Source organism: Neovison vison, chromosome 2 (genome assembly GCF_020171115.1).
Source record: "Neovison vison isolate M4711 chromosome 2, ASM_NN_V1, whole genome shotgun sequence".
Lineage (NCBI taxonomy): Eukaryota > Metazoa > Chordata > Mammalia > Carnivora > Mustelidae > Neogale > Neogale vison.
In genome coordinates this window covers 53,340,025-53,365,726 of record NC_058092.1, presented here as the reverse complement: position 1 = coordinate 53,365,726, position 25,702 = coordinate 53,340,025, and the positions used below count along the sequence as shown (strand labels likewise).

General features: G+C 40.8%; 1 protein-coding gene across 1 annotated transcript in view; it reads right to left on the bottom strand.

Annotated features, from left to right (window-relative positions):
- The window catches only part of CACHD1 (cache domain containing 1), a 206,981-nt gene that overhangs the window by 103,731 nt on the left and 77,548 nt on the right, over window positions 1–25,702 (bottom strand). The window contains exon 2 of the mRNA XM_044238376.1: window positions 18,124–18,186. Within this exon, the coding sequence (XP_044094311.1) occupies window positions 18,124–18,186 (63 nt within the window). The remainder of the gene's footprint in view (window positions 1–18,123; window positions 18,187–25,702) is intronic.

Here is a 25,702-nt window from a genome sequence, read left to right as displayed (position 1 = left end):
AATGGGAAGACCAACCCTCTTCAAGGGCTTATTGTGATGTTCAAATAGCGAACATGTAACGCCCCAAAGTACAAGGAATTATTCTTCCTGTTCTAGCACAGTATCCACACCAGGAAATGCGTATGATGGTGATGGGAAAGTAGGGTGGGCGTCTAAGTTTTCCACTACTCAAGCTCTAAGCAAAGCAAGAGGGGCTACCTGAACACTGACCATTTTATTCAAGTCATCCTTATGCTTAATCCTCTGTAGGAAACCTGGCACAGGGTTGGCAGGGGAGGGAGGGAGGTTTTTTCGTTTTCTTTTTTATTTTCCCCCTTAGATTAAGAACAAAATGGCACAAAGCATTTAAGCTTTGGAGTCAAATAAATCTGAGTTAAACCCAGCTCTGTCATTTAGTACCTAAAGGGAACTAGGCAAATTATTTCTCTAAGCCTCAACTTAGCGCTACACTGGGAATAATAACAGGTGTTTCACGCTGTTGTTTGAGAGCTAAAGGGGAGAAGGTCCAGGACGTATTCAGCAGAGTGACACTATAAGTGCCAAATAAACGGGGCTGATCGTGGTTTTACTGCTGCTGTTACTATTACTGTGGCTATTATTATTTGGGGTTCTTTATATACTGACACAGGCACTTGGAATGGAGAAATCTGAACATATTCTCGGCAACTGGAGAGGGTCGGGCTGGAGGCGTGAACACGGGGCCAGGCTCTGCCAGAGCCGTCCGTGCCTCTTTGAAAGCCCCGTGTCCTGTAGGTTATGTAGTTACAGTCTGAGATAACTCAGAATTCGTCTGGGATCTTCTCTTTCTGAACTTTAGGATCTAACAAGGACTTTATTCTTGTCTTTTGCCATTTTCAAGGCATCTTCACAGGACTCATGGCAACGTATGCCTTCCAACAGCCTTGGGAGCTGGGCAGAGCAGGCCTTCCCTGTCCTGTCCCAACAGTCAAGAAATCTAGGCTCAGGGGTGTGCCCACGGTCAAGCCAGGTGAGTGTAGGAAGTGGAGACCATTTCTTCTAATCCGTAGGTCCATCTTCTCTGTGCTACAAACTCCAAAATCACGGTGGGGTGGCAGGGGTGGGGGTCGGGGAGAGACGGGCCAGGACACCTCTCCCAGATCCAACTGTGCTCCACTCATTCTTTCAGGCCCAGACCAATTTCTGCCTCTTTGAATCCTCCTCAGACCTTTCTTTTCCAAAATCACCTTGATCTCACCAACTGGACCCCTCCTATCCCAGTTTGTATTGTCCATTTTTCCTATTTAAGGATCCTGTTTCCCCTGACAAATCAGCAGCTTAACAATCAGCATTTATCGATTGCTGGCCATGTGCTGGGCACTTTGAAAGTGCAATTATACGTCAGGCCTTTTAAATCCCCCAACAGCTCTCGGTAATTGCTGTATGCTACTTTTAATAGATGGTTCTGATAGATTTGCCCAAGGTCAAACCACTAATAATTAGATCAAACCCATGTTCTTGAACATTATACTATGCATTCTTGTTTAACGTGGTGCCTAGAATCTAGGAAGGACTTAAAAGTGGTCACCGTGGTATGCATTTGCCCTTATACACCGTTATTTGCAATACTGGAAAAATGTGCTTCTGGATCTAGGACGGGGCAGACAACGTAGGACTACTGAACTGCTCCTATCTGGTACAAGCCAATCAAACTCTGGGCCTGTCTAGTTTCCTATCTTGACCTGCTTCCTGGGTTGTATCAGCAGCTCTGGAGTAAGTCTTGCCCAGAAACACAACACCAGTTCGCGAAGGGATCCTCATGGCCCATGGCCACGGCTGGGAGGGGGTTGCTCACTGACCACTAGAGTATGGGCTTCACGTTGTCATTCAGAGCAGAGCCCGGGCACGGCAGCCGGCGAGGATACAGCACAAGACAGATGAAGACGTACAGATGTAACAGGGCCAGTCTGACTTTCCAACGGCCCAGAGGCTTCAGGGTTGTCTGACGGATGTGTAGGAATAGCACATCCAGTGGAGAAGCGGGGCAGCCGCTGACAGACAAACTGCAGGTGGACCAGGAAGATTGATGGGCAAGGCTGTCGGGGCTCCAGGGTCACATACCCTGCTCCTATGAGAGGTGGGGCCCCTGGGGCCGAGCCGGGGAGGAGTGCAATGGAAAAAACAGAAGGCAAGTGCTGACACGCCAGAGAACCAGAGGAGGCTGAGCTCTGGGAAACCGTAGAGCACAGCAGCTTCTCTCTAAGTAAAACGTAGGTTTGCTTTTAAGGTCATAACGGAGTTTGCTTTGGGCAGCGGTCTGTGTTAGGTATTTCAGGAGAGTCATGGAAACACACACCCAAGCCTCCTGAAAGCCAAGGTTATCAACTTAAGGTCTCAATAGGCTCTTGCCCTATTTTTCACCCCACTCTCCCCTTAACAACCAGATCATAACAAAAGAAACAATGGGAAGGGCAGGCTTCAACCCACTTCTTCTCACTTCATTCTGTAACAAGAGCCCCTGAGCGGACGTTCCTTTAAACCAAAATAAGCAAGTCCTCTGGACTTCAAAGTTTACAGCCTGTTCCTTCAGGAGGAACAAGTTCAGCGTAGTCTTGACATTAGAAAGAATCGAGAGGCTGGGAAATGCAGGTTGGGGGGAGAAGAAGGAGTCACAGCATAGAGAACAACCTCTATCTACCATTTAATTCACAACTTTAGGGATAAGTTTCCACAGGGTATTAATCAGGGAGGAGAAGGGGAGGCGTATCTTGGGTTTGTGAATTTAGGAACTCTCCGGTGACCTATGAAGGGCGCAATCACGGAAAAGGAAAGAAAACTCGGGCCCTTCACTCTTGGTTTGCAAAGCCCATATTTAGAGTATAAATATCTGTGCATAACTTAACACCAGGTGTAACTTTAGAAGCATTCCAAGTAACAGGAAGCCAGGGCCACTAGAGAAACTGGGGATCAGCCGGGAGGGCTCTGAGACCCCGCAACTGTCCTCACAACCAATGCAAACGGTAGCTCATCTCCAGCCAACCCTGCAACCTGGGCCAAGGACTCAGGAAGTCTCTCTGTATAAATGAAAGTCAAAACCTGAGCTAACCTCCAGTTACAGGCCAACTGACCAGTGTTTTAGGGTTTTTCCACAGCCCCTTTGAGAGTAGATCAATCAACCACTTGTTAGCAAGTGTCCGTCAGTTCAGCAATCAAGCGGAAAGAGGATACTGGCGAGGAAATAAAAATCTTCTACTAGACACTTCCTTACTCTTGATCTGGCAAGAACTTAGTAAACTGTCTATTTCTTGGGAAGACAATCTTGAGACATCATGGGGGGAAAATGTTTCCATTTCCCCTTTTTGAATATTAACTTATCTTTACAATGGACTATAACATGCCATTTTAGGACTTCGTTAATACAGTTTTAAGGACAGCAAAGCTCAGTACAGCAAGTAGGAGATCTCTCCTAGTCCTCCATCATAAGAAAATAAGTCAGCATAAGACAGAGCCCAATGCACAGGTCATTTCATATTTGGAGTAACAAACTCCCACAACACAGATTTCCTTTAAAATGGAAGGGGGAGGGGCACCTGGTGGTTCAATGGGTCAAAGCCTCTGCCTTCAGCTCAGGTCATGATCCCAGGGTACTGGAATCCAGCCCCGCATCAGGCTCTCTGCTCAGTGGGAAGCCTGCTTCCTCCTCTCTCTCTGCCTGCCCCTCTGCCCACTTGTGATCTCTGTCTGTTAAATAAATTAAATCTTTTAAAAAATAAATAAATAAATAAAATAGAAGGGGGGAAAAGCCAGTGCAAGAGAAAGCATTAAAAAAAAAAAAAAAAAAAAGATTTTATTTCGTTAATTGAGGGGGGGTCGCAGATGGGAGGCAGACTCCCCACTGAGCAAGGAGCCCATGCGGGACTTGATCCCAGGACCTAGAGATCATGACCTGAGCTGAAAGCAGATGCATAACTGACTGACTCAACCAGGTGCCCAAGAGAAAGCATCTTATAAGCTGTTAAAGACTGGACTGGAAAATCCATAACCATCTGAGTCTAGAGTATGGCAGAACAACCTCAGGAAAGAGAGCACTCTCTCCTGCTCTTACCTTCCAACAGGGAAGCCAGGTTATAATATATTTATCTCAAAAGACAGAGAAAAGGTAGTTCTTAGCTTTAGTTTCAAGAGACGGGAGTAGTGGCAAAGCAGCCTCTGAGATCTACAGGCCTCTACAATGTAGGTATAGAGCTCTAAATACTGATACGGAGGTACAAGGTGGTTGTTGTCGTCATTGTTGTTGTTGCAATTAGGAAACAACTCCAACACCCACACAGACCACTGGGATAAGGTGCAAATCCTGGATGCTGGGGGGAAAGGCTATTAAGACTTGCTAGAAACAACAAAAAAGTAATGTTTCCCATGTGGGTTCCAAACCAGAGGAATAAGGATATTTGCCTCCACCACAACAATTTTATCCTATCCTTCTCTGAACTATTCCATCTGTTCCCTTGCCAAGCTGCATCTGATATCATTCTCTAACTCACAGTGGGATTTGGGAAGATCTTCTCATCCCCTATCTGTTGACAGGGAGGATTGCAAACAGAAGACCTGGGGCATGGCTGCTCTGCGTCGGCTGTTTGCTTGCATGGGATTCACTGCTAACACCTTCCACGGTAGGGGGGTGCCTGACACGGGGCTGAGGAGATGGGACAGTGACATTTCTCCATGGGTTTTCAGAAGAACCATTATGCACTTTGCAGCACACAGGAGGACTGAGGACTGCTTAAGTAACTACCACTGAAAATGCCCACGAACAGCTATTTTCGCATGATCCTGACCTCCCCAGTCTTCTAACATTAAAACAATGCTGTAGCCCCTGCTAGGAGCCCATTGTTATCAATGTGTAACTTCATCGGTCCAGATTTTCAAAGGGTTTGGCTAATTCAGAGGCTCGTGATATTAGCAGCAATCAATTCCTTCACATCATTACCACAGTATTTCCTATTGTGCCAAGGAATGGATTAGGGACGAGGTAGTTTCTGCTCTTCAGAGTCTCACCAGCTTTTCCAATCCACTCTGAGTTTAGTGTCCAAGTATGCATTTTGCCAGGTCAGATGGATCAGAAGGTAGGTTTCTGTAGGAGTAGCAGTTTGGAGATCTGGATCTCCAATTCTTGAGATCTCCAACTCTTCAAATTGTGGATTTGGAGAAATCTTGGCTGTTACCTCCTCCCCAGCATTTCTGAGCCCTATCCAATTGAGAGATACTGGAAACGTGTGTATAATGGACTTAACTGTTTCCATTTTTAGTGGAATGTTCATTTCTCATGATGAAGTCTTCCTGGCTTGTAGAATGAAGACTTACCCTCAGTCCATTCCCTTCTAGTTAAATGCAATTTAAGCAGGAAGCCCAGGCTCTCCTGAAAGAAGGCATCTGCACACATATGGACTACAGGGTTGCGTGAAAAGCTGGAGCAGGGAGACGGGCAGGAAGGCGGCGGGGAGGGGGCAGGTGCAGGGAGCTTAACATTTCTTTCCCCACCCTGCCTTTGAGGTGCCTGCCTGCAACACTTCCTTCTCCCTGCCTTTGCTGATGGAGAAACAGCACCCGTCCCCCTTCATGTGCTCCATCGCAAAGAGTAGAAACACAACATGTGGGCATCCAGGGACCAGGGAAAAGGACTATTCTGGGTTTTGCCAAAATAGCAACAAAAAAACAAACCTATAACTAGAATTTATAAGTATTAAATGTTAGGGCATGGTAGTGGTGGGAGGTAAAGATTTCCATTTTCTATCACTAGGACAGGAGTACATATACAAATGCAAACATCAACATTGGGTTATAAGTACTGTAAATATGTGCACAGAATTCCTATCTGTAAACAGTAGGTACTGCATCTTCATGTGTTCGAAGAAAGTACATTATATAAAATGTGTGAGTACACAGGAGAGGGGTGTGTGTGTGAGAATTATCTCCACTTATCTCGACACAAGGCACATACATTGGCTAACATACGATACACATACGCCTCAATCAGCCAGCCTCTGGGATAGGAATTAAATCTTCCATGCATGCATTCAACCATATTTTAACTTCCAAATATAAACAAGCATATGGAACATAAGCTGCATATCTTTTCCTTAAAATATAAACAAGATAAATAGTTCAAATTCCAAACTGCTGCTTATTAAATAGTGAGATAGGTAGCCATCTTGCTTCCCCTCGCCCTCCCCCAAGAAGCTGGGTGAGCAGTTCCAGATCATTAATCAGTAATAATGACAATATTCCGTATCTCAGATTATTGTCAGAGCTTCATACTGGGTGAGAACCCAGGAGTTCTGAGAGGTAGTGCCCCCCATCCCCCAAAAAAGGTTTGCTACTTTCTCCAGGAAAACTACTAACAACAGCTCCACCAACCACAGTTCCTAACTACGGATGCCAAAGAGTCCACCAGGTTCTACTCACGTGCCACAGAAAGGAAGCGCACTCAGACTTTAACCCTGAGTACTAACCCAACAGCTGCAGTCTTTCACTTACTCCATTAGCTAGAAATTCTCATCTGGGGGTACTCATTTACAAAGGACAATGACAAAAAAAGCCAAAAGCCCAATAGAAATTCCATAACGGCACATATAATAACTGTCCCAGGGTTATGTTCATAAAGGAATAATGATGAATTGTGAAAAAGAGAAAAGGAGTCAAGGATTTCATTTACTTTTATATATTGTTTCTGTTCCTACAGGATGATCCATTAGTAATATAATGCTCTTCCTCATAAGGCTCAAGTTACATCCTTGTGATTTATTAGAGTTAAAAGGCTTGTCACTAACAGTCCTGAAGGCACCCCATTCAGTGTTTCACCCGTGTCAACTGAGCATTTGAAGTCAGTCTTTTCCTTGTTTAGCAGCTAAGTATTTATCATAGTACTTAAAATGTTTAGACATATTCCTTTCTTACTTTGGTTGATGTGTAATACTCTCAGGAAAGAATAAACCACACATTCCTTTTTAATATTGGAGACCTATAGAAAACCGGCAGTGGACAAAGTATAAAAAGCAATATCAGACCACACTGAATAAAGTCTTGGTCATATTATCTAATTCAAGAATGATTTGGGGGAATTACTTAATAGCTGAGTCCCCATTTCCTCAAATCGAAAACGGGAAAAGGAACTGTATCTCAAGTTTGTCGTATAAACTCAATGAGATAATTCACATTAAGCAGCATTTGTTAAAAGAACACAAACTTGCATGTCAAGTAAATAATCTTTGCCTAAATGCAACAATGTCCAAGTACATAACAGTTCTCGCAACCATCCCCCATTTATCAGAATTCTAGAAAAAATACATAATTTGCACTGGAAGTACCGCCACACTAGATGGGATTGATAGTCTACTCGGACCACTGTTTGGTCTCATAAATGCAGTCAGTATTTCCTCAAGAGGGCATTTCCGCCCATTAGGGCATCCACCTGCAAGAGATTAGCAAGATATACCAAATATATGAACACATGTCTCCTGTGACTTAACTATGCCCTTGGGATGAGCTTTTAGTTTCTCTTCCTACAATGCCAAGTATATGGTAAGTCCTCAACAAATGTTTGCTGAACTCATCAACTGCTGATCCCTTACAGAGGTATGCTCAGAATCTCCCTTCTAAGAGATCATACTCTAGTTTATCCATTCCATCCCAGGATCTATAAAGCACTACAGCATTATTCTGACATGGTTCCTGCACTAAGAACTTTATTTTTAGAGGACCTACCTCTAGAGGACCTACCACAAGTTTTTTTTCTGCTGTAAGAACATTTAATATTTTCTTTTTTTTTTTTTAAGATTTTATTTATTTATTTGACAGAGAGAGAGAGAGAGAGAGAGATCACAAGCAGGCAGAGAGGCAGGCAGAGAGGAGGGGAAGTGGCTCCCCGCTGAGCAGAGAGCCCAATGCAGGGCCCAATCCCACGACCCTGAGATCATGACCTGAGCTAAAGGCAAAGGCTTAACCCACTAAGCCACTCAGGCACCCCAGAACATTTAATATTTTCTTACCTCTCCCTTTCCCCTACTTTAAGGAGTACGTCCTCATCACAATATTTTTGCATTTCTTTTAAAACAAATCCAAATTCAATCTTGCATAATTTTTTTTTTGAAAAGCAGAATGAGGTACTGTAATTGTGGCTCTTCTATAAAGTGACCACTTCAAAAAAGTAAAACCATGATAAACTCCAATATATTAAACAAGTAAGGTGAACTGTTAGAGAAAGAAAGGGAGAGAAAAAAGCGAGAACTTCATCCTTACATTCTACAACGACCTCTGCTATACCTCCCTCCTACCTAAGAAACCAAAGTTTGGAGGCACTGCATCTAAATTCACCTGAACTCAACCCAGTTCTCTAACCTTTTAGGTGAGCCTGGACAAAATACTTATTTCCCTGTGCATAATTTTCCTTTGTCAGTTAGCCTTACAGAGCTGGTTCTGGGGATTATGAATTCATGCAAATATTTACTAAGTACGTACCATACACTACATGTAGAGACTTCTTCATGGTACTGAGGGCACATCAAGGAATGAATTAGTTCTCCCCTCGTAGAGCTCAGGTTCTACTAGGAAAGATATTCAACAACCACCCAAAGGAAATATATTAAACAAACAAAAATAAAAGCATATATACACCCTCAGTGATAAATTATAAGGAGATAAATAAAACAGGTATCGGGGTAAGGAGTAAAGAGGGGAGCAATTACAAAGATTTTTTTATAAATGAGTAGCCCAGGAGGGCCTCACTGAGAAGGGACAGTGAGGCAAGTCTGAAGGATGTAAAGGGGGGGATGTAATCATGTATGATTTAATGACACAGGCCATATAAGATTTAATGACAGTACTTAATCATATATAGTCAATAAATAATGCCAATCACTGTCACAACCAATACAATGAAGAAAACACAAAACTAGGAAAATTCTGTCTTTGCCACTTTACCATTTATAATGATCACTCTGACACAGTTTTCTCATATGGAAAATGGAATAAGGACACCTGCACTTTTTATGATGTCATTAAGAGGATAAAATAGAAAATATACATGGATACACTAAGAAATAAAGAGCCACATAAATATTACAACTAACACATTCTCTTTTACACTATTTTTCCAAAATGAGAGACCACCATCCCATTTTATGGAACAAGGCATAAGTAGGCCAGGAAAAGGGTTTCTAAGATAAAAATGAATTTCTCTTTTGGAAAGTCAGACCAAGAACAGTTAAGACCTGAAACAGACTTAATTCATTTCCAATCAAGGAAACCTAAACAACGAGCTCAATTTGCCAGGACTCTGGTTTGAGAGAACAATCATCTGTTTGCTCTGGGCTTTGGCGGATTCATTACAAAATTCTCCATCTGGGTGGCTTTACTAGCTTTCAACATTTCTTTTACCTTCCTACAAATTCAGTGCCTTTTGTTCACTCATTCAACAAAAATTTCATGAACACTTACAATAAACACAGAGCCACGTGTAGATTTCGGTAAGTGGGTGAACTAAACCAGGGCTCAGCTTTAATAAATCCCCCGGGGACAGGTGGAGGAAAGGTTAGAGGCAAAGAATGGAATCCATCTACACCACCTCCAGGATTCCTCTACTCTGGACAAGTCTGAGCCTTGAACATACTTAACTAGGTAATTATAAACAAAATGAGAGCCTTCAGGCTACTACCACACTAGGTTATGCTTGGCAGGGCAACCCCAAATAAATCCACATTCTGGAAATATGAGTATTGAGGTGCAGAGTATCTCTAGATACTTTTTTCAACAAATATTCACTAAATGCCTACCCAGTACTGGGCACAGGGAACCAGGATTAAAAGACATGATTTGCGAGTGCTCAGCGCTTCCACGCCTCCTCTTGTCTACCATTGTCCCTTTCTCCCTGTGGTGCAGTGCACAACTCAACAACAGAACCAGGTTTTCTTACAGTGAAGAGTTTCTGGTAGTAGAAATACAGAAGTAATACACATGCAAAGCTGACATAAATCCCATGTCTAGTCTCTCATTTCTCAACTAGCATAGCTTCTACTTAAAGCTCCCACTAGTCCCTTCCAGGTTCTTTCTGTGATTGTTCTCTCCTGGAAGTTCTCTAAAATTTACAGCTCTCTTCTTACAGGCCTTACCTAAGAGGATTAAATAACACACTAAGAATGGCAATCTTCTCACTCCTCTACTCTTACATGCATTCTCTACCACTCTATTGTATTCTGAAAGCAGAACACAAAATACAAAAATGTCTAGTCTGTGCCTGCCATGTAACTTTTGGAGCAATCTTGCAACACAGACCGTCACACCCATTTTATAAATAAAATGGATGCAGACACTGAGAGGTTAAGTATCATGCCAAAAATCAAATAGATGTAAATGACAGAAAGTGCTTGGAGCTCAAGTTTTCCATATCAAAAGACAAAAGCTCTTTAGTTCTCCACGGAAAGCAACCCCTGTCCCAAGGAGTAGTTTCCTAACCTTTCTGGCCTTATACCCAAGGTCTCAGAGGCCCCAACTCTAAATTTCTGAAACACCACACTACTTAGAACCGATTACTTACATTTTAGCATATAAAGTATCATCTCTCTAAGACTGACTACCTCTACTCAGAATATCTTTGAAGAAATAACTATTTTGTGTTTGTTCTGTTACGAAGTATTTTTCTTCTACGAGTAAAGGGATGGAATTTCATGCATGATCTAGATACTTCTTTTTAGATGGATTCTAATCCATTGCTTTGACCTGGTCCAAATTTCTCATGACTGGGGACTTTAATTTATATAGGTACGAGAATAATTTGGAGTATTAGCAAGCATTAGGTTTGTATAAAACCAATACGCTTCTCCTTTACTGTACTCCAATGAATGGTATTGGTGAAATAAAACATCAAATTTTAAATCTTGCAGGAAGAAGTGTATCAAGTAATAATTCACAAAAATAATTGAGGAAAAACTACAGACTTCTACCAGAAAGTATTTTAAATGCTAGAGTGTTTTGAAACACAAGAAACAGACTAGCAGAGGCACCTGGGTGGCTCAGTCATTAAACATTTGCCTTCAGCTCAGGTCATGATCCCAGAGTCCTGGGATTGAGCCCCACATCAGGCTCCCTGCTCAGCAGGAAGCCTGCTTCTTCCTCTCCCACTCCCCCTGCTTGTGTTCCCTCTCTCACTATATGTCTCTCTCTCTCTCTCTCTAACTAACTAAATAAATCTAAGGAAGGAAGGAAGGAGAAGCAAACTAGCAGTTTGCATCCTACAGCCTAAATGCCTGCTACAACAATCAACTCTCCTCACAGGAATATAATAGAACCCAAAGCTTTTCAGTCTCCAGAGTACAATCCCTATTTTTTTTTTAAAGATTTTATTTATTTATTAGTCAGAGAGAGAGAGAGAGAGAGCGCACAGGCAGAGAGGCAGGCAGAGGCAGAGGGTGAAGCAGGCTCCCTGCCGAGCAAGGAGCCCGACGTGGGACTCGATCCCAGGACCCTGGGATCATGATCTGAGCTGAAGGCAGAGGCTTAACCCACTGAGCCACCCAGGCGTCCCTACAATCCCTATTTTTTGACAGAAGAATAAAAGCCAAAGTGTGACCAATTTTTGAGAGTAAAGAATCAACAAAAACCAAGTTCAAATATATGCAGATGACAGAACCCACACACAGAATTCTAAAGTCGCTATTATAACTATGCTCAAGGATACAAAGGAAAACATGCTTGCAATAACTGAAAAGAACATCTTAGAAAAATCCTCTATAGAAAGAAACAAATGCAAATCCTGGAGTTTAAAAATCGGATACTGAAGTTTAAAAAAGTCTAACTGTGGAGTTCAACAGCAGGTTGAGACATTAGGAGTAAACTTAAAGATAGATCAACAAAAATGATCTAATCAGGAGGTCAGAGGGGAAAATAATTTTTAAAAGGAGGCAGTGGCATTATCTCAGGAACTTATAAAATATCAAAAGATGTAGCATATAGGGAATCAAAGTTCCAGCAGGAGAAAAGAGAACAAAGCAGAAAAATATCTGAGCAAGTAATGATCAAAAAGCCCCCAAATCTGATAAAGACCAAATATTTATAGATTCAGAAAGCTCAACACATTCCAGGGAGGATATATATAAAGACTGATATGTCTAGACAATTATTGTCAAATTGCTGAAAACCAAAGATAGAGGGAAAAACTGTGACAGAATCCAGGGGGCGTGGGTGGGCAATGATATTAAAGACAGTGACAACTTTTATGGCCTTCTCATCAGAAGTGAACTCCACTACACAGTGGAACATCATTTATGCTTTAAAGATTTAAAAAAAAAAATCAGTCTAGAATTCAGTCTCAAGCAAAAATATCTCAAGAGTAAAGGCAAATAGAGATCTTTTCTGAGCACAAGAATAATGAGAAAGAGACTCTGTCACCAAAAAATTTTTACAGAGGTTTTTAAACTATCAGTTGATTATCTTCAGGGAAAAAAATGAAGCTTATTGGGAATGGTAAATATCCAACATTCATTTTTCTTTTAATTAACTTACTGAGTTCATAGGACAATTTAAAGAAAAGTTTCATATTCTCTTGTGCATTTTACAATAGGTAGAACTCTAGCATGAAGGACAGTAGTGGGAAATGGACCTATAAGGTTATGAGGGTTCTAGATTTTCTATGAAGTGATAGAATATTAAGCTCCAAATAGACTGTAATAAGCTAAGGATGTATACTGTAGAGGGTGTGTAGAGCATAAACCTAAAAATAAGCAAAGAAATACAAGTTTAAAAAGCTAAGATTAATATAAAATTTTTAAAAAAATCAAAAATTCAAAGAGAGGTGGTGGGGGAGGAACTAAAAGAGGGGAAAATGAAAATAGTTGACCCAAATCCAACAATCAAAGTAAATACTCCCAATTAAAGACCAAAATTGTCAGTTAAAAAAGCCTCAACTCTATTTGGTCTACAAAAGATACACTGTTACCAAGGGAGACACAGAAAGTAAATGCTTATAAAAAGACCTAGTGCAAATAGTAAGCATAGAAAGGCTGGAGTGGCAATATTAGTATCAGCTTAAACTTCAAGAAGAGACCACTGTAACCAGACATAAAGAACATTTTATAATGTCAAAAACAACTCCTCAGAAAGACCAAGCAATTTTAAATGCACACCAGCCCAATAGTGAAACCTCAAACTATAGGAGGCAAAAATGAGCAGAATTAAAGGAAAAAATGCACAACTCCAACAATACAGATATTAACAATCCTCTTAGCGATGACAGAATTAGACAAAATAAAAATCAGCCCCCAAACAAATAATCTGAATTATCAACTTGCTTAATCTAATGGGTATATGAAGAACCTAACAGTCAGCAACTACAGAATATACATTCAAGTTTACATGGTATATTCACCAAAGTAAATCATATGCAGGGCCATAAAACCTATGTTTCAACAAATTAAAAAAGACTGAAATCACAGAATACGTTCTTTGACCACAGTGAAATTAAATTAGAAGTTAGTAACAATAGATAAAAAAACCCCAAATGTTTTGGAAATAGGACTATACACACTATAAAGTAATCCTTGGGTCAAAAAAGAAATTAGAAAATATTTCAAAAACTGAACTATAAGAAAACCATGATCTCAAACTTTGTGGAATGATAAAAGCAGTGCGTAGAGGACAGTTTATAGTGTTAAATGACTCTATTTGAAAAACAGAAAGGTGTTAAAAAAAAAAATCAATGACCTAAAATTCCAATTTAAGAAGCAGAAGACCAAACCTAACCTACAACACAAGGAAAGAAATAAAAAAGAGCTTAAATCTGTGAAACAAAAAGTGGAGAAAATTAATGAGGCCAAGTTATAAAAACTTGGTCATCACCACCAATTTACTTTGCCATTTGTTCTCTCTCATTCTCTGTCAGTCTAATTTATCCATTCAAGATATTTTTCCCCCCAAAGAACCAATATTTTGTTTTACCGATTTCTCTTTATGTTCTTCTTTTAGTCTACAGTTATTAAAAAGGATAACAAAATATTATAAACACTTCTATGCCAATAAATTTGACAACTTAGATGAAAAGGACAAATCTCTTGAAAAAAAAATCCTCTTACTGAAATGGATACAAGACAGAAAATCTAAGGAAAAAAACTGTACCTCCCCCCTCAATCCCACCCACAAAACCCAAAGACCTATAGCTATTAAAGAAACTGATGATCAAAAACCTGCCCACAAAGCATGCTCCAAGTCCAGACGGCATTCAACCAAACATCAGTAGAAGGATACCACCAACGCTATACTCTTTTCGAAAGTCAAGGACAAGGAAATGTTTCCAAACCAGTTTTATAAAGCAAATACCCTAGAATCACAAAGTGATAAGTAACAGGGGGGTAGTAGATCAATGAAAAGGAAAATCAGGACTCTGGCAGGCAGGGTGGGCTGCATTTTAAAATACATTGGTCACCTCTTTCAGCAAGTGACTTCTGAGAAAACACTTGGAGCAGGTGAAGGTCCTTGGGGATGAACATCTCAATAGCACCAGTGCAAAGCCCAAAAATGCAGGAATATGCCAAGAAACAGCAAGGAGTCAAGTGTGGGGTCCTGTAGGCCCAAGCCAGGTAAGTTTATCAACACAACAGAAAGGATCAAACCTCTTCATACTGATGTTAATCGAATACAATGAGGACACTGGATTTAGCAACGTGGGCATCACTGGTGACCTTGGAGAGAGCAGTTCTGTAGGACTTGTAGGGCTGGAGAAAGTTTCGGAGAGAATGCGAGAACTGGACCAAAGGTATGGATACCTTGTGACGGTTTGTGCTTCAAAGGGAAAGAAAAAAAATGAGGCAGTACATGGAGAGGGAAGCAGGGTCAAGGGTTTGTTTGTGCTTAAGACAGAAGAACAGCATGTTTACATGCTGAAGGATAGGATCCTGAAGAGAGAAAAAAAGGATTAAGAAAGGAGTACTTGGCCCAAGGTCAGGTATATTGGCCCAAGGTCAGGTACACTGCACACACAGGTGTTGCTCTTACCCTAACGGCCTATTCCAAAAGAATTCTGAAGTCTTCTAAAATCAGCCACTGCCATCAATAATTTATGAAATAGTACATGATGAAAAGAGATTTGCTATCTCATTAAATAAATGATTAACCTAAATAATTACCAGAGCATTTGTGAAAAAGTTAGACCAAACTCTTGACACATGTCCAAGGTGCCTCTGGTTTCTTTAGTGATTCAATTAAGTGCTCCAAGAGGCTCTTTCTCCTTTTGTTTCTTCTTCATTGCTTTGTGTTTTATGGACAATGTTTGACTTTCTTTGGGGCACTGGATCAAAAATTCATTTTTCTTGATTCTGGTTCAATTTCATATAATGGCTTTGTGTGCTCATAACAACTTCATTTCTCAAAGTTTTTTAAAAAATGGAGTCTATGGGAAATGCCCCGTGTAAGAATGTGTGCATGGGATTTTACTTCCTGAGGCTGTTGCCACAGATTTTTGGCAGCAAAACTACAGATACTGAACTAATTAAAGATTTAAAACACATTGTTAGGCATTTAGAGCCACACTCAGAAGGCTAATTTAAAAGAAATAATTAGAAAAAGCAAAGCAAAGCCTATACCATAGAGAGTTTTGTAGTAAGAGTCAAGAATCACAAAATGTTTATTAGTTTTAATTACTTTGCTCCCCTAAGCAGAAGATATTAACAATGCACTAGATTTACTGCCAACTTACACAGTATACACAAGTCAGATCCAACTCTCAGTAAGATTCGATTAGTAAGGTGGGAGGGTAAGAATCCACGAGGTTCTAGTTCTCATTATCCCAATGGAGGAATGATGGACAGAAAAATCAAATCAGGATTGCAGATCCTACAAAATATACCAAAACATAAAGTGGTCCACTAAAGACTGAGCTAAAATGGAGTATAGGGGTCAATATTTCACCTTCAATAACTAGCCTATTTTAACTTATCAAATGAATCTTATAAGCAGTTACGAGGGTTCTTATAATAATGATAACATGATAATTATCTCCACATACTGGATGCAAAAGAGGCATAAGATCAATTTGTTCAGGGTTCTTCCAAAGGGCAGACTGGAAAGATTGAAGGAAGGTTCAAAGTACATTCTGGGTCAATGTAAGGGAATTTTTTGACCATCAGATGGGGTGGGGGGGCACAGAACTGGGTGAGAATTCATTTGAATGATCCAAAAACAAAACAAAACAAAACAAAACTTAGCAGAGACTGCTGTTTTGAATTGAATATACAAATTTTAAAAATGAACCCTTAAACACACACACACACACACACACACACACATATAAACTTGGTGTCCAACTTCTTTTGAAAAGTAGCTAACGTAACAGTCATGAGACTACAGGTAACTTATTTGATCTCTTGGAGCTTCAGTTGGCTTATCTGTAATAAGGATATTTTTCCTTCAAGGTTATTTCAAGGAAAAAAAATATCAATGTGATAAGCACCAGTGTTCCATATGTCTGCAATCAGTTGCTATAATTTTAACAAATTATTAAAGGCTTCCAAACTTGTGCACATCTTGTTAAATAAAGCAATGGTATCAGTCTGAGAAAATAAAATAAGTTTCACATCTGAAGACAGCTGAAGAAGAACTTGTATCTGTTACTTCAAGGAGAGCAACAAAGCTGATCTCCCTGGGTCAGTTTCTTTAAAATGTTATCAAGTGGCCTTTGGTCTCCCAAAAAGTTTCCTCCAACACACTTTGTGTAGAAATCTTCCCTCTCATAAAAACCCTTCTAAATTTCATGACCTTAAAAGCACTTCTCAGTTTGCTGGAATAAACATAAGACAGGAATTATTAAGATAAAGACTTGATACAGCAAACTACATCATATTCACTGTAATGTGAAGTCATTAGTTTTTTTAAAAAATACCTGAAGCTAAGAAAAAGAGTACACACGTAAGTGCTTACAACCTTTAAATTTAACCTCCAGAAACCAATAAAACATTTTAAGGTCTACACACAGGAAATGCTGAACTTCAAAATTAAACCACGGTAATTTATTATAAATAAATAACTATTCCATCAAGAACTTCACTCTAATGACACTTGGAAAGCTTTTCCCTCTGTGTAGCACTTCTGAAGTTCAGATCAAGTCAAGCTGTTTTCCAGGAATAAAGTAAAGGCAGCATCTCAGGGAACTGGAGTTATTGTGTGTTTTACCACTGTTATCTTTTTTTTTTCTGTGGAAGCACTCTGTTACACTCTGGTTTTTAGCTTGGTTCTGTTTCTTACTTAAGTTTCCAACCTTGCTTCAAGTTACCAGTTGACGGTCACACAGTGTAATGAAGTTGGTGGATTAGTTGAAATAAAAACCCAGAATCCTCTTTACCACCCTTCTTTTTAAGCACAGATCAATTATTTATGACCAAGTTCACCAACACTATGTTTTAATTTAGGAAGCAGTCCATTTGAAGGCAGCTATAAATAAAGTAAATAGAATCTGGCCTCAGAACTTTTCGACCCCACACAGTATTGAAAGGAGACAGAAGGACCAAGAAGCAAATGAAGAATACAGGAGAAAAGAAAAATTAAAGAACAAAAGAAGCCAATATCCACTGAGCTGCTTCTATGCCAGAATCTTCCACACAAAGGATGTTATTTGTTCTCAACCATCTTGACATTACTTCATTTAACTCTCACTATCTCATAAAGGACATACTGTATTCACCTTACTTAAGGCCCTGAAACAACAGATCCAAAAGGCTGACTTGCTTACTGGGGGTCATGGAAAAAGTGGAAAAAAACGAGAATCTGACCTGGGATGGTCTGATTCCAAAGCCTGGGCACTTCTTCCCAGTATCAGATGAAATTAATTTCTAATATTTTAAAATTGGGGTCAGTTCAGGAATTTTCAAAACAACAAAAAGGAATTAAATCATACTTCCAAAGTGTAACACAAATAGCAAAAAATATCCACAGAACCATTATTTCAACAGCCTACAAGAACTTTAAGTTTGAGGTTGTCACCGTTGTGCCTACGACACAGATGTGCCTACGACACAGATGAACCCTACACAGAACAACAGGAAACCTCACGTAGGGATGGCCTGCAAAGGATAACGCAGCTGTATCCAAAAGCAGGACAAAGAGAAGGTCAAGTACTAAGTAACCTCTTACCTGCTGTACTTCACTTTCTCCATTTGAGATCTTCTCCGTGTAAACAAAGGAGTTGAAAATCCGCTGGAACAAAAAGAAAATGAACAAACATTAGATTTTCTCAAGACAGCCATTTTCCAATGAAGATTGTGTGTGTGAATAATTTGTTTACAACACAAACAGAATCAATCAGAAAAGAATTTTATTAAAATACTGTTATTTTACACCGAGAAATCCACGTATCAGCCAAAGTCAATCACACTTATATAAGCAAATACCAGGCACTTCTGCAGTGAAATAAACCAGATGTTCCACTATATTTTTCATTTTCAAAAATACATTTAATTATAGATTTCCGGAGCCCATGCCATTTTATCCAAGTGGTATAATCTGACAAAGTTGTGTTTCTCATTTAAATCCTGCACTCCCTGAATGCTGTAATTGTTTACAGACACTAAAATCTAATGCAATAAAGGTCTTTAAAAGGGATTCTTTCCTTATTCTCTCGTGTCCCTGGTCCCACCAGTACCTACCCAATATTATCTATCACCTTCATTACCCAAGCACTCCCTCGGGAGGGTAACATAATAGGGCTTGCCAAATATGTGCGGCCTTAAGATCCAGTTCTTACATGTCAGGAAATGGGACAGCCGTGCCAAGACATTCGTCCAAACTATGACACACAAGCACACACATTCTTCCACTGCTCTCCGCCTAGCTGGTAACTACCCCCTCCATACATTGCCTGCATTTAAAACATCCCTGCAGACTTATGACTTTACCAAACCCTACCCATTCCTGAGTAGTCACAAGAGATTAATATATAACATACTAAAGAAATTAGGATCCAAGATACGTATCTGTTAGAGACACAAAAAAAGAGCAGCGGCCCCCTCATTTACCCTAAAAGTTTAAAGATACCACTGGAACTCTCCAGATGAGTAAGGAGTCAGACCTGGAGATGTCAGCCAAAACTTCCCTTTTCCCTTTCTATCCCACTGCCAAGGGCTTGTCAGCATCTGGGACAGCTTCCAGGATAGCCTAGCACACCTGCATGGTTGTGGTGAGGAAGGCAAGCGCCAAGTTTACCAAGTGCTGGGCAAAAGGGGAAAGATAAGATGCTAGGGAGGAGGGTGGGGGAAGGAGGGGAAGGACTGTGACAGAATGGGATGGAATTACAGTCTGGAAAATTCTAATGACGAATTATCATAATTTTATGATAATTTTACAAGACACCACTCATTCATCCAACAGATGTTAATTTTCCCTTTCCTTCCTAAAAAGGACTCTGCTGAGGGGTGCCTGGGTGGCATAGTCAGTTAATGGGCTGACTCTCAGTTTCCACTCAGCTCAGGTCGTGATCTCAAGTCCTGCTTCTGGCTGGGCTGTGTACTCAGAACAGAGCCTGCTTAAGGTTCTTTATCCCTCTCCCTTTGCCCCTCCCCTCAAATAAATCCTTTTAAAAAAATGACTCTGATAGGAAAAGTCCATATTTCTAGTAATAGTGCTAAGGCCAAGGATACTGGCTGCTGTGTAATGAATGCTTACTATGGGCAGACATTATTCTCAGCGTGTTTTGTTTTTCTTTTAAATGTCTCCTAAAACACCTTCGTGACATGCACTATTATCTCCACCACACAGCAGAGAAAGCAAGCAGATTTGTTGAGTGGCTCACGCCATGCACATGTACCTTTGTGCACATATCCTAGTCCATCTTTATATGGAAATCACTGCAGCTCCTAAGATGAAAAACTACTACCCTGGGAAGTTAAGGATCTTACCCAGCATCACTTGGCGAGGCTGGAATTGGAACCCAGACCCGGTGCTCCTAACTCTATTGCCAATAGAGTGCCAATAATTTGCCACACAGCTGCCTGACACATATTTAAAAACAAAACAACAGGGCACCTGGGTGGCTCAGTCGTTAAGCCTCTGCCTTCACCTCAAGGTCATGATCCTGGGGTCCTGGGATGGAGCCCCATATCGGGCTCCCTGCTTAGCGGGAAGCCTGCTTCTCTCTCTGCCACTCCCTCTGCTGTGTTCCCTCTTTCACTGTGTTTCTGTCAAATAAATAAAATCTAAGAAAAAAATTTTAAAAAAATTAAAAAATAAAAACAAAACAACAACAACAACAACAAAAACCCACTTCTGTTAGGAGCTAATACCCAAACATAATGAAGATCAACTGTCCCTTACTTTTCTCTCCAAAATTCAAAAGGCTCTAAAAATCCAAATTTCACCTAAGACATTTGCTACCAAAATAGGACATGATCTGAATTTATTAGGCTGTAAATCCTAACTCCAACTGATGTGTACTTCTAGCCTTTATTAAACCACTTAATATGCATGTTCATTAGTTCTGATGCAGATATATTATTTAATGCATCTGATTATTGGATTCTGCGCAAGACCTCACTGGCAGTGTGTTTTTATTAAGGGGTACCAGGATTCTGAATCCCAAGAAAGATCCCCCCCTCCTTTTTTTTAGACTTATTTATTTATTTGGCAGACAAATATCACAAGTAGGCAGAGAGGTGGCGGCGGGGGGTGGGGGGCGGCGGCAGCTCCCTGGTGAGCAGACAGCCCGATGCAGGGCTCGATCCCAGGACCCAGAGATCATGACCTGAGCCAAAGGCAGAGGCTTAACCCACTGAGCTACCCAGATGCCTCAACAGATCCCATTTTGAAAAAGGGATTAGCAACCTGTATGACCTCCATTCCTATAACTTGAAGTACACAGTTTTCTGGTGAACATCTTAGCGTAATAGATTTTAACGTTTTTGGAACCTAGGTCACTCCCATCTGCTTCCCAGACCATATTTTTATACAATGTGATCTTCAAAACCTGCTCAGTACCATGAGAACACTGACTAAAAATTAACATAATTCACGTAGGGTCTCCAGATCTTGATGAGTGTGGTCAATTTCTTATTGCATTTCTGACAATCGTCATCCAGTTGATACAACATCTGGTCTATCCTGGAAGGTGCCTGATGGAATAACACACGAAACAGCCCTGGGAAACACATCTGATCCACCTTGCTCAAGTCAACACCCACCAAGGGCCAAACTTACTATCACACCTGGGGGTGGGATGTTAATATAGTAAATGAATTCCTCTCTAGTAATACAGAATCTATGTTGGGAGGTGTTCACAAGACTGTGTTTCAACCTGTTTTATTCGTCTATTATCTTAACAATTATTAAAAATGATTGCTCATTCTTTCCTGCAGATCTTTTTATGGCCTATAAGAATTTTTACATTCTCTGCACTTAATAAATGGGGGTGGATAAAAGAAAATTTTGAAAGTTTTGGATACAAACAGTACTGACTCTGCAGGCTACCTATTTAAAAAAAAAATGTTTTATCTATTTATTTGACAGAGACACAGTGGGAGAGGGAACACAAGCTGAGGGAGTGGGAGAGGGAGAAGTAGGCTTACAGCAGAGCAGGGAACCCCTGGGATCACGACTTGAGCCGAAGGCAGACGCCTAACGACTGAGCCACCCAGACGCCCGGCTACCTACTTTTTGCAGCCCTCTAACCACCCCACAAAGCGAAATCACCTGCAAGGGTCATAGTTTGGGGCTATCACCAGAGCAAATAATTTTTGCCCCTCACCTTCCCCACACAGGGAAAGGTATTAGGGGCTGGTAGAATCTAGACGAGTAACTCACAACTCAACAGGTCAGTCAGTCATGTCTGGTTCAAGGTCAAAAGTTCAGGCTTGTCTGTATGCACAAGATCTCAAGATAGAGAGCGAGTTTCTACTACACTCTAGGTAGATGGACAGTAACCGTCTAGCTTAAAATGCAGGGCCTGCTAAGCCCAACTCTCCAAGGCTTAGGCTTAGTACTTTTATAGTTTACAATCTCTCATAAATGATCACATTTGATCCCCACAGCCACCCTATGGGGCAGGCAGGGCAAAGATCTGAAACCAATTTTACAGACTGAAAGCTACAGTTAAAAAAAAAGAAAGAAAAAAAAAATTCAAGGGCTGAGGTCTGAACCCAGGTCTTGAGTTAAAAACAAGCATAGATTTTAGCAAAGGTATTAAATGTATTCACCCTTTTGTTTAGGATCACCTAGGAATCCCAACACCTACATATAGATAAGAAGGCCTATTGGGGATTTTTTCTACCATTATATTATTATATCTTTACTACTATTATATCTTTAAGCAAGATATAATGTGCTGGCAAAACAATGTATGTATCCGATGTCAATATAGACTATAACCAATGTCTGAGTGATTCAGAGTCCCAGACAAAAGGTCTTTATTATTATTATTATTATTATTATTATTACTTTCTCCAGCTATGTGAAGCTGTGAAAGGAACAGAATACAGGAGAATTCAGAATACAGAATACAGAATTCTGGAGCAAGGGTGGATGTTTTTAATTTGAGAGCCAGGCATTCCAAATGATATACCTAGCCGACACCTTGGTGACCTCAGTGTAAAGAGTTTCTTGGTTGTTGGAGGGACTTGAACAACGAAAATGAAAAAGTGGTCAGTCCTAAAACGGGAAAATGGTGAGCAATCCCAAAAGGTCAGATTGCCCAGGCCTCCTAGATGATTCGCTCACAGGGCCAGGGTTAGGGTATGGCTGTGTGGGGCAGGCATTCTGCGCTCTATTTCCAAGTTGTCCCTTTCCCTTATCCCAATTCCCTGGAGAACAAAAGGAATTCCAGAAATCTGAGCTCTTAAAATCTGAGCACAACCTGGAGAGAGTCTGAAGGAACTCCCATGGTGTATAATTCCCTAGAAGTAAAGGCGAACATGCAGCCCACCCCCACCCGTTACTTTTTTGCATTCTCTACTATAATAAAAATATGTTTCATTGTACAGTGAAAAGATCATTAAAATGGGTGAGGAGTTTTAAGTTATTTCAAGTTGAAATATTTCACTGAATTCTTTATCAGTTGAATTTACTTCCACAACCAAAAGAAAACAAGACATCTTATTTTTATGCTCATGAGAACAGAGTAGTCTGGACAAAAATGACCTTTCTCTCATTCATACACACACACTGGAAAACCAGCAGATCTTCTGAACTTAATTATGTGCATACCCTATGACCCCGCATTTCCCATCTTGGTAATACACTGAGCAGAAACGTGTTCATATATTTGTCAAAAGAGAAGCGTAAGAATGTTCACCGCAGCACTGTTACTCCTCATAGCCCCCACCTGGAAAACATCCAAATGCCTCTCAGCAACAGAACAAACCGCCGCGTCGTCACACAATGAAAAGGCCCAGGGATGGCGATGAACCCACAACTGCAACAGGCATCCACACAAGGATGCCCAACAAACACCACTGAGTGAAAGTGGACAAACACCAGAATGCAAAATGTACAGAGTTCACTTATAGCAAATTCAAAACTGGGCAAAACTCATCTCTCTGGTCAGAAGTCAAGAGAATGGTTACCCTCTGTGAGAGGAAGGTTCGAACAGTGCAGGGCATGAGGCGGCTTCCCGGATGGTACAACGTTCCATTGCTTGATCTGGGGGCCAGTTACAAGGACTTTGTTCACTTCTACGAGAATCCATCAGACACCTCTGTGTTCTTTTCTCTGTGTATGTTATACTTCACTTCTAAACATACATTTTAGGCAGTCTCTTAAAATACACCCTGGTAAAATGGCTCCTGTATTTTCAAAATTATTTATGGGGTGCCTGGGTGGCTCAGTGGGTTGAGCCTCTGCCTCTGGCCCAGGTCATGATCTCAGGGTCCTGGGATCAACCCTGCACTGGGCTTGACCCTGCACTGGGCTCTCTGCTCAGCAGGGAGTCTGTTTCCTACCCCCACTCTGCCTGCTTGTGAGCTCTCAAATAAATAAATAAATAAATAATCTTTTTTTTAAAATGTTGTATTAAAAAGGAAAAGAATCTATTATCTGGATTATTATAAATACTCCAAGACAAAGTTACATCTAATCTATAATCCAGATGAAACTGGGACTACACCAACTGGAAAGTCACCTAGCAACTCACAGAGAAGGTCTCCTGAGCCTTCCCTGAGGCTACATATTAATTGCTCCCTCGTATTCTAAGTATGGAACATTCCTCAATTCTTGAGCTTCCCATCCAGTGGCACTATACTAACCTGATTTTTCTGCAAGGGTCGGGGGCGGGGGTTGTCTTTACCTGACTTTCATCCAGCCTGGACACTCTTTAACTTCTAACACAATTTAATCCCATATTCTGTTCTTTCATTTCTGCTCTTTCATTTCCCTAAGCACTGTCTTCGTCCTCCTCCTCCCCCAAAGAGGAGGTTCAACTCACAAAGCTAGAGATTAAAGAATCATGTTAACAACTGACTACAAGCCCCCTCCCCACCTCTACTGCAAGAGAAGGAAACAGGACATCCTGCCATGTGTGTTTGTGTGTACACACGTGTGTTTGTGGTGTGTAGCCTACTCCCCTGCCCCCACCTCTCAAGGCCTACACCTTAGTCCTTCTCTGTCCCCACTTCACCCACTCCTCCCTACCTGCCATCTCCTTCCCTCCCAAATGTATTTAATTGAGCCTACTTAACAGATGGCAAGAGAATCCCACTTCACTGGAACAGGAACAATTACATGAGTGTTTAATAAGATGGTCACAGTACAGACAGTGGGTTCCACCTTCACGCCTCCAACAGCTCTGCCAAATCTTAACTAGATATTTAAGTGAATGGTATAGCACAACAGCACAGTGAAGAAATACCTTTACAAGCCAAGTGACATTCTGTTGGTCTCCCTCCCTGATCTTTGCTAAGAAAATGCAGGACTGAATTTTTATTCAAAGGCGTATTCTCTTGATGTTTGCAGGTCTCTGTTGCAAGCCAATTTGGCTGACAGTTCACTAATAGCTTCATTCAGCCCTGGATCTCTTCCTAGGATTCTAGGAATTGTGGCCAAAGAGGAGGAAAATATAGATCACCACTGTTATCTCAAGAAGTTGACCAATATTAGCCATGAAAAGAGAAAGTGCTGTCATTACAACAAACTCCAACAATCTCTGGGCAGGGAAATTAATGGCAACTTAAGTGTTTCAGAAAAGAAAACATATGCATGACTTCATTTTCCCTGTACGCATACGTCATGCATAATCTTTTACTAGGTTCTTAAGGGATCCCTTTTGCCTAGATTAGACCTTGTCTGATTTTTTAAAATTTTTATTTATTTATTTGTCAGAGAGAGAGAAAGAGCGAGTGAGCACAAGCAGGGAGAGCAGCAGGCAGAGGGAGAAGCAGGCTCCTCCGCTGAGCTGGGAGCCCGATGTGAGACGCAATCCCGGGGCACTGGGATCATGACCTGAGCCAAAGGCAACCACTTAACCGACTGAGCCACCCAGGTGTCCCTGACCTTGTCTGATTTTTACCAGACTATTTAGCCTTACATTATTAAACATATGTAAGGTACAGAAAAAAGACCTCCTCTGTGGAGGCTCATTGTTCTGCATTCTAAAGTCACGAATCTGTTGCTACAAATCTTGGTCATTTTCTCCAATTTCTCAGTTCGTTCATTCTGGATACAAGTGGCTCAAGAAAATAGTTTACCAAGAATATTGAAAAGGTTTCCACTAAAAAGCAAAATAAAAAAATAACCT